Source organism: Momordica charantia, assembly GCF_013281855.1.
Source record: "Momordica charantia cultivar OHB3-1 chromosome 8 unlocalized genomic scaffold, Mcharantia_2.0 BLBB01000008.1, whole genome shotgun sequence".
Classification (NCBI taxonomy): Eukaryota; Viridiplantae; Streptophyta; class Magnoliopsida; order Cucurbitales; family Cucurbitaceae; genus Momordica; species Momordica charantia.
The window spans coordinates 5,976,526-5,991,320 of NW_028275166.1; the positions used below are offsets into that span (position 1 = coordinate 5,976,526).

At 35.4% G+C, this 14,795-nt stretch overlaps 1 protein-coding gene across 1 annotated transcript; it reads left to right on the forward strand.

Moving 5' to 3' along the window:
• The first annotated feature begins 2,966 nt into the window (after nt 1–2,966).
• Nucleotides 2,967–14,591, forward strand: LOC111013945 (5'-3' exoribonuclease 3). Its single transcript, XM_022288500.2, is given in 24 exon segments — nt 2,967–3,318; nt 4,600–4,864; nt 5,313–5,415; nt 5,525–5,601; nt 6,092–6,283; nt 6,394–6,513; nt 6,646–6,708; nt 6,896–7,042; nt 7,124–7,288; nt 8,066–8,143; nt 8,241–8,327; nt 8,740–9,060; nt 9,220–9,315; nt 9,616–9,711; nt 9,796–9,866; nt 11,640–11,768; nt 11,839–11,915; nt 11,994–12,034; nt 12,120–12,194; nt 12,330–12,487; nt 13,014–13,118; nt 13,217–13,292; nt 13,374–13,477; nt 13,600–14,591. Coding segments are annotated over 23 exon segments (3,279 nt in total). The 5' UTR covers nt 2,967–3,318; nt 4,600–4,660; the 3' UTR covers nt 14,294–14,591.
• The last annotated feature ends 204 nt before the right edge of the window (nt 14,592–14,795 follow it).

Sequence of the window (14,795 nt, forward strand, 5' to 3'; positions counted from 1 at the left end):
TAATGATTTTGAAAAATCAATTGTAAAATCTATTTTTCAAAATCACTTTTACTACTGTCAAAAATCACTTCTTTTCCCATTAGTGGTGTTTGGCAAATTAGAAAATTGATTTAGAAAGCTTAAAATCATTTCAAATTGATTTTTAAGGTATCAGTGATTTTGAAAAATTAATTATATTAAAATCTATTTTTCTAAAATCATTAATTTTACCACCACTCCCAACATACTATAATTCTACAATGATTCTCAAACACACTTTAAGTGATTGATTGTGAATCACTTAAAGTATTTTGTAGTGATTTTGCTTCCAAAATCACTTTAGAATTATTGTGAAACATGTCATTTTTAAATAGTATTGATTTTGACATGAGTATAAATTAGAATTAGTGATTTTGAAAAAATAGATTTAAGTATAATTGATTGTATACTTTTAAAGATCAATTTTTAAGTTTTTCTAAAATAAAATTTTTAATTTACCAAACATGATAAAAAGGAAAGGAAAGGAAAGTGATTTTGACATTCAAACACATCTCAAGATCACTCTAAAAAAAAGCTTCCCAATGGACCATGAGAAGATAATTCTCATGAGATTATTGGTTGGAATTGGTTTTTAAACGTCTACTATTTTAAATTTTAAAATATTTTTTTCTCTCTAGCAGATTTTTTACTTCTCTTCAATTCCTTCTCTCGCATGTTTTCAGTCCCTCTGTTAGCATTTTTTTATCTATCAACTTTTACTTCTCAAATGAGTTTTTAATGTTTTTTTATTACTTTGTATTGATCGATTTTTCCTTCTCGTCTAGGATTGTATTGTTCAATTTCATGTGTCTCGAATAAAATAGTAGGAGTTGAATAATTTTTAATTATTAAACAGTAATGCCTACTGGTAACCCATCGTCGATTAAATTTCATGTCATTTTTAATTAATCAGTTTATTATTTTAATAACTTAAATTATTTTAACCAATCAACAAAAAAAAAACAACCTTATTAAGTCGATTGGTGACTAACATGTGATTTAAAACTACAGTATCGAATGTTTATGCAAAGAATTGCACAACCTAATTCACGAATCTAGCTCGAACCCGGTCTCTGACTCAACCTGAACCTTTGGAGTGAACCTGCATAAGAGGGCGAACTCTACCACGCTCAAGTCAGTATAGGTCGGACTCCATATTAAGTTCGAGGTGAGATTCGATACCCGAGCGTGAAATGAGACCCTCTATTCATAGGTGGTGGGTCCGACAGCACTCACGACCGACGGTTATCTCTGTTTTTTGTCATGTCGAACCTGTCGAATTTGAGCTGATCGAACCCCGACCTTTTACACTTAGCCTTGCATATAGACAAATGTAGTCTCATTGGCAGGTTCGAGGTGAACCTGAAATATCCTTTTATTTCTAAGCCCCATTGAGCATCCTCCACATGTCCGCAACACTTCTTCCCCCAAACATTGAATATGTCATATGCGAATTAGTGCTAAACTAATATAGGTGTGAAAAACTAATTAAAATCATACTACAAATTTCAAATTAACGCAAAATAGGTCATATTTTTAAACAATAATATCCCAAAAAAAAAAGAATAATAAATAAAAGGTCGTTTGTTACAGATTTACTTGATAATATTCCAAATTTATCTCGATTTGTAGGTACTCGCACCAAAAAAAAAAGAAAAAAACAATCAATTGTTGACCACAACTAAAAGGCATACTCGTACGGTCCAGTGGGTTTCTTGGCCCACTAGGTTAAGAAACAACTTTTGGTCCAATACAGGTTTGGGTGTATAAAGGCCCATGAGTTGGAGATAGCAACAAAATTTAGCATGATTTAAGAAAAATTATTGTAAAAGCAATAGACTAGAAAAAAAAAATTACAAATAAATCAAAATAGAAAATTAAGCATGAGCCAAAAAGCATACCTTACCGATAATTGATATCTACTCATTCTCTAATTCGATATTGATTATAAAGTTGAAATCTATGAAAATAAAATATTATTTACGTGAAAACATGGATGGAAATTGTATGAGCTCACCCCCTCGTTTTATATAGGTTAAAATACTAGTTTGGTCCCTGTATGTTCAGTATTGGTTCATTTTGGTCCCCATACTTTGAAAATGTTTGTTTTGGTCCCTGTACTTTAAACTTTTGTTCATTTTAATCTTTCAAAATGTATATTTTGGCCCCTCTACTTTTAAGAAGTGACCATTTTAGTCCCTTAATTTTATTCTTATTTCAACACAACACTAAAATCAATATATTTCTTCAAAGGTAAATATTACTTTATACTAAAGAGTTGTTGTTATACGTAAAATTATGTGTTAAAATTTTATAAAGAGGGACTAAAATGATCACTTTTAAAAAGTATAGAGACTAAAATGAACATTTTCAAAATACAAGGATTAAACTAAACCAAAGTTTAAATTATAGAGACTAAAATGAACACTTTCAAAATAGAGGGACCAAAATGAACCAAGACTGAAAAGGAGAGGGATCAAACTAGTATTTTAACCTTTTATATAATAATAATAATAATAATAATAATAATAATAATATTTATTTATGCTAAATATAATTAATTTATTAGACACGACCTCGCTCCTCATAGGGCCAGAACTAAAACTACGATATTTAAAAAAATTGTGAAGGAAATAATATATGTTAAAAAAAAAAAGAAAGAAATTATATATATATATTTTTTTCAGTTAAAAGAAAACTCCAGTAATTCAATGCTACACTTATTACACGAAAAGATTTGCAAACTAAATATTATTAAACGGAAATTTATATACACTTGAAAAAGTAAAAAGAAAGAAAAAGACGGAATTTTGTCCCATTTTGATTGTTTGAAAAGAATTATAGAGTAATAAGAAGCAAAATAATCTTTCCAATATTACATCCAAGCTTTTTCTTTAACAGAGAAACTTTATTTAAATATTTTAAAAAACCTTTATTTAAAACAATTTAACCCTATCTCCAAAGCCCTTTCTTCATCTTCATCAAATTCGATTGAGATCTCGCCGGCGGAAAACCCTCATGTTCTGCACCACGCTTCCTTCTCCGCCGTCAATCTCATTTCCTTCTGCAATTTACCGTCGCAGGTTCTCTCCGCCCACCGCCAATGTGCCATTCGCCCTCTTCCTCCGGTAGAACGCTTCTTCAACATCTTCCGTTGTTCCAGTTCTCTTTCGCTGAACCTCAATCGTTGTTGTCGCTTTCTGATTGAAGTCTCCCGCTGCCGGTGAAGATTAATTCTTGCAATTCTTTTTCATACTGCCGTCCCGTTGCGCTCTTGGAACTCACCGGCGATTCTTTTCTGTAAGTGTTATGCTATTTCGCTTTTATGCAAGTGTTTGCGGCACAATTTATGTTTTTTTTTTATTTCTATTTTTTTACATACCACTGCTTACTTCTTTTAGCTGTTGAATTGTGATTATTTGTTTGTTGGGATATTCATTAGAAAGTTATTTATTGGCTTTAATAATCTTTCGAACTTATCTCTTTTTCGACAATCTTTGTTTTAACACCACTTATTGAATTGTTTTCTTCTTATTGAGAAAAAATATATTGTTACCAAGAAAGTACTTCTTGTAGCTCGAATTTTTTTTATATTTATATTTCCCTTACACATGAAAATTATTGTAGTTTTATACACACAACTTGTAACTTAATGGGAAAAAATAACAAGATGGAGAAATCAACATTGATTTTTAACTATCGGGCATACTTCGTAATATTAAAGAAGAGGATGAGTGGAGCTGTTGTGGTCTTCACTGGATGACGAGAGAGACAGGAGCTGAAGTGTTGAGGAGCCTGCAGAAGGTGGCCGGAAGCTTGGTTCATTTTCATACTCTAGAGAGAGAGAGGAGGAGAGAGAGATGTGATCGTTCTTGATTAATTACATTAATCTCTTTTTTTTTTGTTGAAAATTTCCGCCACTCTACTCCATTATACAAGGTGCTTTATTGATTGAATTGATTGATGAAATTTGCTTACAAAATTGGGCACCGGGTGTTGCTTTGATATTTGGATGGGTGAGCTTTGGCCGTATATGATTAGTGATTGTTTCTGGAGGACTTGGGAGTGGATAAATCTGTTATTACATTTGGATGATGCTTGTGTGTATCTGTTCCTTGGTTCTTATTGCTTCCATGTCTGTGTCAATTTACTTTTAAAAGTTTCATGCCAAAAAAGAGAGGATGAGAGAAAATATGTTGAAGTGTTGTAAATGAGAAAAAAGAAGCTATATTTAATGAAAACATGTGGCTTATTTATTTTACTACATGGTCAAGTGGTCAAAAAGGCTATCTAATCAGGAGTGAATCCAGTTTTAACCTTTTTTTTTTTTTTTTTTTTTTTTTGAATGAGAGGGCCGTTCTTTTAATAGACTTTTTCTTTTTATGTTTTGCAGATCTTGCTAGCACTATCTTGCAATTTCTGGATTTTAAAAAGAATTTGAGTGTTTGATTGTATGTTCTCTCGTGACATAAACAATAACTCATTGATCTATTTTTAGTGACAGGTAGGTCAGCTTGCTATTTTAACTCTTATTTTAGTTCCTTTTTTGACAAAAATCCATTACTTTTGTATATTCTTCAGCTCAGCTTAGGTTGTGTTGCATTAAGGATTTTAAGACGCTACAAGCTCCAAGTGGGCAGCCATGGGAGTTCCAGCCTTCTATAGGTGGTTAGCAGAGAAGTATCCTTTGGTGGTTGTGGATGTAGTTGAGGAAGAACCGGTTGTGATAGATGGCATTGCCATTCCAGTTGATACGAGCAAACCCAATCCAAACAATCTTGAATTTGATAACCTCTACCTCGACATGAATGGCATTATTCATCCTTGCTTTCATCCTGAAGATAGGGTAAACTTCGACACACATATTTAGTACTCTTTATTTTAGAGAATATTGCAATATATTTGTGGCGGAGAGTGTCAAACCTTAATTTATTGGATGTAGGCAACATTGGTTGGGATCTGTTATCCTATAATATGTCGAGGGAGCCAACATAGTCTATCCACGTAGGACCTGATTAAGAAATTATTTCATTTTATGTCACCTAATCCAAGAAATTTAGGCTAGCTATCTCAAATGCTAGAATAAGTGAACCTACCAATGCTGAATGGTATTCCTTTTAGTTGGATATTCTCACTCTACTAATGTTGTCGGTTGGCATAGGACTTGATATGAACCGTAGTTTCAGTTTAGGAATATGCCTAGTTTCCTCAAAATAAAAGCTTAAACGTATTAAGTTTCATTCTCATCTATCATTTTATAGTGCATGTTGACTTGACTGTTCTTACTGATGCAGCCTTCTCCAACAACTTATGCTGAGGTATTTCAATGCATGTTTGATTACATCGATAGGCTTTTTGTCATGGTGCGGCCTAGAAAATTGCTATATATGGCTATTGGTGAGTTCCTAGATTTATTTATTTATTTTTTTGCTGCTACAAACTAGAGATATAAAGGTGTGATAGTGCTGGGTTTTAATGTTTATTGCCTGTTGAAATGAATGTATAGATGGCGTTGCCCCTAGGGCCAAAATGAATCAACAGCGATCTCGGCGATTTAGAGCTGCAAAAGATGCAGCAGATGCGGTATGTGCTTTTGTTTGATATTGTATTTTCTGAGGTTAGGTATGTATGCCATTCAGCTGTTGGACTTGACTGAAACTATCAGGGTTCATATTCTCTTGGGCCATCTTCCTGACCATTACATGACTAATAAGCTCCTTGAATACTGAAAGTTTTTGGTGATTTGGTAGTATCTACTTTATTGTTTTAGTTTTGATGGTATTTAAAACTTACATGGCCTGTTTCCCTCTCCTCTATTACCTCCATTTTGAATGTTCTGTTGCAACTCTTTTGTAGGAAACTCTTTGTATTTTCCATCAGTTGAATGAGATATTTTGCTTTTAAAGAAATTTGTATGTAGGATGCAGCTTTTTATTATTTGTTTTTCTGCCCCAGTATGATACTATGATATATATTTTTAAGTGCTCAACTGCATCCATTTTATGCAAACGATTACGTACAAAGAAAATATCTTGATATCAACATGTAATCAGCTATATTTTTTCCCTCTTAGGCAGCTGAAGAGGCACGACTTAGAGAAGAGTTCGAGAGGGAGGGACGAAAGCTTCCCCCAAAGCAGGAGTCACAAGTTTTTGATTCCAATGTTATCACTCCTGGAACGGACTTTATGGCTGTGCTGTCCATTGCTTTGCAGTACTACATTCATCTTAGACTAAACAATGACCCTGGTTGGAAAAATACTAAGGTTCTTTTACATGACTGAGTTACTTGTATATTATTTATCAGTTGTAGTTTTATTAGTAAAGCCAGTCTTGCCCTTTGTTCCTTTATTGGAACTGCTTTCAAAATGTGCAGGTCATTCTTTCTGATGCCAATGTTCCGGGTGAAGGGGAACACAAAATAATGTCCTATATTCGTCTTCAGAGAAATCTTCCTGGTTTTGATCCAAATACTCGTCACTGCCTGTATGGTTTGGTATATATTTTTTCTCCATACTTATTTTATGTAATTCACACATCTCCTAAATATGTATACATTTTTTAAAAAAATTTTATATAACTCTGTCACGCGTTGAATCCGTTGTATCACATGATTTTACAATTGCAGGATGCAGATTTGATAATGTTGGCATTGGCCACCCATGAAGTCCATTTTTCAATTCTGCGTGAGGTTTGTATTTTTACTAGTATTTTGTGTATGCTCCTTCAGTTTTTAGAGTTTTGGGTTATTTTTAGCAGCTTTGCATGTAGCACCTACATCCTGTGGAGAAGCCACCTATTCATTATTCCAATATATTCAATGTTTTTGAATTCTATTTTATAAGCAAGTAACAATGTTGTTTCTTGTTAAACTTCAGATTGTTTTCACTCCTGGACAGCAAGAAAAATGCTTTTTGTGTGGCCAATTGGGTCATTTTGCATCTGACTGCGAGGGTAAGGCCAAGAGAAAGGCTGGAGAGTTTGATGAGAAAGGTGAAGATGTTGTAGTTAAAAAACCTTACCAGGTAGGACTTTGTGTTGCTGTTGTTATTTGTACTGTGGTGCAACAATAGGACATAAATGGTTTATGGTCTTTTATTGTGCAGTTTCTCCATATTTGGACACTTAGAGAGTATTTGGAGCATGAGATGCGAATTCCGAATGCTCCCTTTGAAATCGACCTTGAACGCATTGTGGATGATTTTGTGTTCATGTGTTTCTTTGTTGGCAATGACTTTTTACCCCATATGCCCACATTGGAGATCCGGGAGGTAAATTTCATATTTGAACTTACCATTTGATAAGCTAATGAAGTGTGTTGACTTCCAGAATGAATTGTTCTATTTCAAGATGTGGGAAATCCCCTTTTTTTTATTTTTTGTATTTTTTGCATGCTTAATATTAGATATCTTGTCTCTTGCTAAATTCCTCTTTGTGAGCTTCTGTCTCGTACGTTTTTTTTTAATACTTAGTGGTTAGGTCTTGCTCTTTTGGATTAGAGCTTTTTCGTTTGGTAATTAGTTAGCGTGGGTTTCATTTTGGCTCATTTTCTTGGGCAGTCTTTTTGAATGCTCTATTTCTCTTATTTTTCTCAATGAAAGCTAAGTTTCTAATAAGAAAAGATTAGATAGTTGTTGGCTCTTATTTATGGGCAAAAGAAGTTCGGTAGATAAGTGAGCATTGAGCTTGTTAGCTTGTATCTAGAATGAAAAAGCAGATATATAGAGGTATGTTCTATTAGGAAGAAAAAATATTGACAACCCCAGAACTTTGAAGAAAAAAGGAATTGTTAGTGTAGATCATACACAAAAATCATGTTTGTGGGAAGTTCTATGTGGAGGACAATTGTTGTCAGCTTTTCTTATCTAGTAATGGATATCATGTGTTGGTTGATTTGGTTGCATTAGGACAGATCTAACCTAAGTGGTTTGAGTGACTTTTCTTCTTGCAACATATAAATACAAGCACTGTAATAATTTAGATTCTTTTTACATTGACAAGTTATGCAAGTGTGTATGGTTCATTGCTATTTTGTTCTTTATTTCCAGGGTGCAATTAACTTGTTATTGGCGGTGTACAAGAAGGAATTTAGGGCACTTGGTGGGTATTTGACTGATGGAAGCAAGGTAATTATGTTTCTTTTTTTAGTTTTATTTTTTAATGTTATATTACCTTCTGTGAGCTCGGGCAAAAAGAAATGTTTAACTGAGGTTTTTATGCCAGCCAAATTTGCGAAGGGTGGAACATTTCATTCAAGCTGTTGGAAGTTATGAAGATAGGATATTCCAGAAAAGAGCTAGACTTCATCAGGTTCACTCTTTTCTCTATATATGCGTTCATGACTATTCCTTAGAAGCAATCCACATCTGTCTCTCGTCCCCAAGTCTATATGCTAGGAAGCACAGATGGGTGGGTTAGGGAAGGAAGGGGGTGCAACATAGGGGGGAGGGAACATTTTTTCTTTGGCCAACTCGATCTTGGAGGGCTATTATACTTTGCACCTCTATGTGAAAATTTAAAATAATACTAGTTATTGGGTTGGGTTGGCCACAATTCTTCTTTTTCTGTATCATTTCGACTAGTTGCATGTTGGTTTCAATTTTTTAATAGACCTCTAGTTTCTAGTTAATTTGTTGATTAAATCTTATAATTGCCAGCATCCTATCTGTTGCATGACTATGATATTCTTTCTATTCTCATACTGTTTGTTTGTTTTACCCAGAAGCAGGCAGATAGAATAAAGCGTGAAAAAGGTCAGGCAAGAAGAGGAGATGACGTGGAGCCTCAGGTTCAACCTTCCCTTGTTGCAGTTGGTCGTTTTCATGGATCTCGTCTTGCTTCGGGTCCTTCTCCTTCGCCGTATGAACAATCAGGAGTTGGAAAAGCCATGTCCAAATTTTCAGGAATGAAAATTAAGCATAAGCAATCATTGGAATCTGATGGTAGCGGTTCCCCTGGTCGGCTTAACAAAGTTGCACGCCTATCATCTGGGGCTTCCATTGGTTCTGCTATCGTTGAAGCGGAGAACACTTTGGAAATAGATGTATGTTTTCATGCTTCAGGAGAGACACTACTCCATCAGCCATTTTTAGGACTATTTTATGGCTAACCTTTAATTGGGTATGAGCCTTGCTGGCATGGAGTTCTTCAGTACACTATTGAAAAAGGTTTAGAATGCTACTTGATATTTTTTATCTTTTAGATCTACGAGAACAAGGAGGACTTGAAGACAAAGCTTAAAGAGGTACTACGTGAGAAGTCTGATGTTTTCAACTCAAATAATCCGGAAGAGGACAAGGTTTGTATCTGGAAATTTATCATTGTACTGCTTGTTTGCATCTTGCATACATCATAATGACCTATTTTAGATTTCCAATTTTCCTTTTAAATTTAAGATTCTCGCACTATACTGCTACCAATTTGTAATGCATGGTTGCCATTCCCTGTCGTCTTATGATTTGTTTTCTTTCATGCTACCATGGAACTAAAATGACTTATAAAGTCCTGTTCGATGTTAATAGTAAACTGATAATTGTATAGTAAAGTAATCAATTTGTGTTAAACTCATCTTAAAAGCTGAATAAATGTTGGTGGTCAGATTAAATTGGGGGTACCTGGGTGGAGAGAGAGGTATTATGTGGAGAAGTTTTCGGCAAAAACTCCGGAGGAACTTGATGACATACGAAATGATGTTGTAAGTTAAACAAAATGAATTACTATTGATTTTTAATTCTCTTTGTCTGATATGATTGTAGGCTAATATTTTGTTTCGTGTCAGGTTTTGAGGTACACAGAAGGCCTATGTTGGGTTATGCACTATTACTATGAAGGCGTTTGTTCTTGGCAATGGTGAGTTTTTAAACTCCCTTTCTTTTGGCGCTTTTCTTATATTCTCTTATTTCTGATATATTTCTTACAATTGTCTCCGATAGGGGTGCTATGAAGCACATACATGCCGTTTTAGGTGGAGTGTCCGTGTCGCACACGGATACATCCAGACACGTGTCCGACACGCTATTTGTGTGTCCTCTTCTTTTTTTATTTTTTTATTTTTAAATTTCAAACACACCTTGGAAACACCTATGTCATATATTACACACGGTGGTTAAAATTTTAAACAAAAAAATATAAAAAAGAAAGTTAAAAGTAAAAAACTAAAAGGTAAAATCTCCCTGCCACGGAAAAGCTGAAGCATGAAGATGAAGTTGAAGTTGAAGGCATCTCCTGCCTTTTCCACCACCACTGCTAGCCTTTTACTCACGGAGAAGAAGATTTGAAGAAGAAGAAAAAGAAGAGGAAGAGTGGGGGAGAAGAAGAGTTCGGAAGAAAAAGTAGAAAGAAAAAAAGAGTTGGAAGAGGAGAGAAATAGTTGGAAAAAGGAAAAGAAAAGATCAGAGAAGTATAAAAACCGAAATTTGAATAAGAAAAAGAATAAGAAAACTAGGAGAAGAAGAGTCTCTGCACGGATTACTAATTGCATTACTTATCACTAGTTGCATTAGCCAGATGGCAGTATATCTCTCCTTGCCAGATGGCAGTGTATCTCTCCTTGCCAGATGGCAGATTCCTACTCTCATTAATACTATGTTTACAAACCACCCTTTGTACTGTTTTAAAAAACAATCCGATTCACTATTTATTTACTGTTTTAAGAAGAAAATCTGACTTGATATCTCTACTTTAATTATTCTTTTGAAATATTAAATAGTTTTGTAATATTTTTTGGCTTTTAGAATGGAGTATTTATTTTTACTTTTTATCTATATTTGTTATAAATAATATTTGTATGATTAATTTATTTAGAAGTATTACTACATAAATATACATATGCATTATCTATTTTTTCTTTTAAAATAACGTGTCCCTGATGTGTCCGTCTCCTACCTTTTAAAAAATTAGCGTGTCTGTGTCCGTGTCTCAGTAGAGGTGTATGTGGTTTTGTTTGCTTGGTTTTAGAGCCGAATCGAAGCCAAACCGATAACAAATAACACATTGACAGTAGATCGAGCTGAATCCAAAATTGAGCCAAGCCAAATTGACAACCTGTTGGTTTATCGATTTGGTCTGGTAGTTTAACCGATTAGTGTTGGTTGGTGGGGTAGCAGATCTATGCTGCCACAAGTTGTGTTGTTGTGCCTTTGGTGTGCAGATGTGTCGCCAACACAATATGAGGGTTGAAAGAGGAGAGTGAGTGGGAAGAGGATGGTGAAGGGTAGGGCTTGGGGAGAAATGAAAGAAAGATTTAAAAAAGATAAATGTGTGAAAATGTGATTCACGTTATTTGGGGGATTGGTAATAGGCCTTGGACCTTGGGTTAAGGGAAAAATGAAAGGAAGAAATTAAAAAAAAATACAAAATACAAAATAATATATACATCATATATTTGGTTCAGTTCGGTTTAGGATTCGGTTTTCGATCTCCAAAATCGAACCAAACGTTTTGCTTACTGAACTGCTAAAATCTGTTCGGCTTGGCTTAGCTCGGTTTTTGATATCCATGTTTATTTTAGGCGGTTCCATGTTTGCTCAACTTCATAGCTGGTATTTGCTTAGAGAATGCATTTAGTTTTTCTTATTCTAGTGCTATGCGTCTAGTTGTTTACTCATGTTATTCCTTCCTCAGGTTTTATCCCTATCATTATGCACCGTTTGCTTCTGATCTCAAGGGTCTTGGTGAGCTGGATATTTCATTTAATCTAGGCACTCCCTTCAAGCCATTCAATCAGCTACTGGGTGTTTTCCCTGCTGCTAGGTCTGTGCTAATTTTTTTTTCTTTAATGGAATTTCCATTTACCGAAGGCTTTAACATTGAATTTTTGCAGTTCTCACGCACTTCCAGAGCAATATAGGAAATTGATGACAGATCAGAACTCACCTATTATTGACTTCTATCCTTTGGGTACAGCATTTGGTTAAAATGGCTGCTTTAAGGTTGTCAAGTTTTTTTCCTCCCTCTAACGTTGGTTTGATTTATCAGATTTTGAAGTGGATATGAATGGTAAACGGTATTCCTGGCAGGTTGGTTTGCTTCACCTGTTAATAAATTTGATGAATTGGCTATAATTTGGTTATGTTCTAATAATCTGTACCAACTATTTTGCAGGGTATTGCAAAATTGCCTTTCATTGATGAAACCCGCCTTCTTGCAGAGGTTAAGAAAATTGAGCATACATTGACGGTATGTAATAAACTTGTGGTTCAGATATACCTCGATTGTTTGTCTTCTCATTTTATTTTCCTCCTCCCTGGTTAGGTTCGGGTGATCGTGCATATCCTTGGTTCTCTGAGTAATTGAATTTTCACATTTCTGCAGGACGAAGAGGTGCGGAGAAATAGTGTGATGTTTGACATGCTTTTTGTGACATCTTCTCACCCTCTCTCTGTTAGCATATACTCACTTGACAACCGCTGTAAGCAGTTGACTGAGAAAGAACGTACCGAGGTTAAGGAGAAAATAAATCCCGAACATAGGTTTGTATCATGTCAAATAACTTTTGTGTGTAGAACATTCTAATTTAACACAATCATGCTGGACATATTCAGATGTAAGCATTTCTACTGCAGCTTTCCATGAAAATTCTTGAAATCTGATTAACTCAAATATCATATCTCAGTTTACTCTTAGATCATGCTTATAGATAGGAGTATTCAGAAGAGAGCATAAAAAAATCTTGTGCATTTTCACCCAAAAATTGGCGGTGTGTTGTTCAGATTTCCAAAACTGTTAAATCAGAAAAGGTTCTCATAGTGGTTGTCTAGAAAATCCTAGCCTTTTGCTTGGACCATTAGCCTGAAAGAGCTCTGAAGAATAGTTCCTTTTTTTCTTTTTATTAAATCGTGTTTGCTTGATTTATATTGTAGAAATGTTTGATATATGTTTCTATGCCATTCTCCCTAAACTTTGTTGATGTACCAATTTCTACATTCAAGTTCTAGGTAGAAGTTTGTTATGTTCTCTTTGGAACTTAATTCTGATTTTATTTGGGGTTAACTGCAGTGGAGGAATGAATGGCTATATCTCTCCATGTTTGGGGGAGCTTTGCCCTCCAATATTCAGGTCTCCTGTTGAGGGCTTGGAGGATGTTATGGACAACCAAGTCATGTAAGAGTCTTGAGCGGCACTGTATTTGAATTCAACATTTGTCGAAACAATCATTAACTTAATAATACTAATGACACTTTTGCTCTTATACTATCTAGATGTGCTATATATCGACTTCCGGATGCACACAAGCACATCACTCAACCGCCTGCCAGGGTGAATCTTCCTTTGAAGGTATGTTTAGTAGCATACCGATGTTGAATAAATCACATGGTATCCTCCTGATTAATTTGACCTGCCGTTGTCTTATGGCAGACTGTGAGCATGGGTGACATGAAACCTGATCCTGTTTTGTGGCATGAAGATTCTGGAAGGAGGCACCATCATCAGGACAAGGGAAGATACGGTGATAATGGAAGGTACTACTGGGATTTGTTATGAAATTTGGATGTTATTACTAGTTAACTTCTGTTTCTTAGCAACGATTTTGAAACAATATTTTTTCTGGCATGTTCAACTTGGTGAGAATTATCTTTTTCAGGCCAAATCCTCCTGGAGCCATTTCAGGTCAACACCTAGGGGATGCAGCACATAGACTTGTTGTCAACAGCTTGCAGATGAGGGGAGATCGGAACGGTCATAGTAATTGGCAGACGCCCCAAATGTCCCATACGGCACCACCATTCTATCCCGGGAAACCTCCACATACAGATTATAGATCACGAGATCAAGCTGACTATAGGATGCCACCAGGTAGACAAAACTACTCCCATGGTCATCACCGACCAACAAATCCCAACGCGATGCGAGGCCACCGGGATCACGGGTATCATCAACAATTTCCTCCATCGGCTTCAGGTCATCGTGTTGACATGAGACCTCATTCCCAACATTATAATAGAGGTTACAATCAAGTGAATTCCCAATATGTCGATGAGAATCCTGAAGCTTACTACCCATCACGTCCTCATCAGGGTGACATGCCTCCCTATCCCCATAGACCTACATTGCACCCGCCAACATATGAAAGCGGTTACAATTACAACCAAGGCCCTGGATCATCCAGCAGTCAGCACCACGGTGGCGCCTGGGCTCCCCTGCCTGGCAACAACAGTGCCCCACGAGCATACGGACACCAATATGGAAACCAGTTTTCTGCACTTGATAGAAGAGGAAACGGGAGACCTTCCTCAACACCTCATGGCTATGATGGCCGCAGGTAAAAACCATACTGATCAAGTAAGTGTACGTCTAATCTAAAAGCTTTTTACAATTATAAACTCTACCATTTTTACAATTATAAACTCTACCATTGGCGCCACGATGAAGAAACTGTTGTACAATTCTACACAGCCTGCCGCTGTTGGCAGAAGTTAAATAACAGTCTTCCGTTGTCTACTTTCCCGAGAACCGTTCATCGGTATTAGGCTTCCTAGGCATTTTTCTCTCTGCAGTTTACTTGTATTTCTACTGTAGTTTGTTGATTGTTGTAGTAAAAAATTTAGCAATAAACTTCTAGCAATTTCTTTAAAATTTTTGGGCATTTGTGCTTTCTTTAGACTGAATCATGGCCATTATAGAGTATCACCAAACTCTTTTCTTATTTCTGGTAGGTTTGGCTTTTAAACAGATGAGCTTTAAAAGTTGCACGTCAGCTTTGAAATTCTTGTGTACAACTAAGATTCCAAGTATTCAACCTTTATGTTTTGAATATGAAAATGTTATTGAGATTAGAAT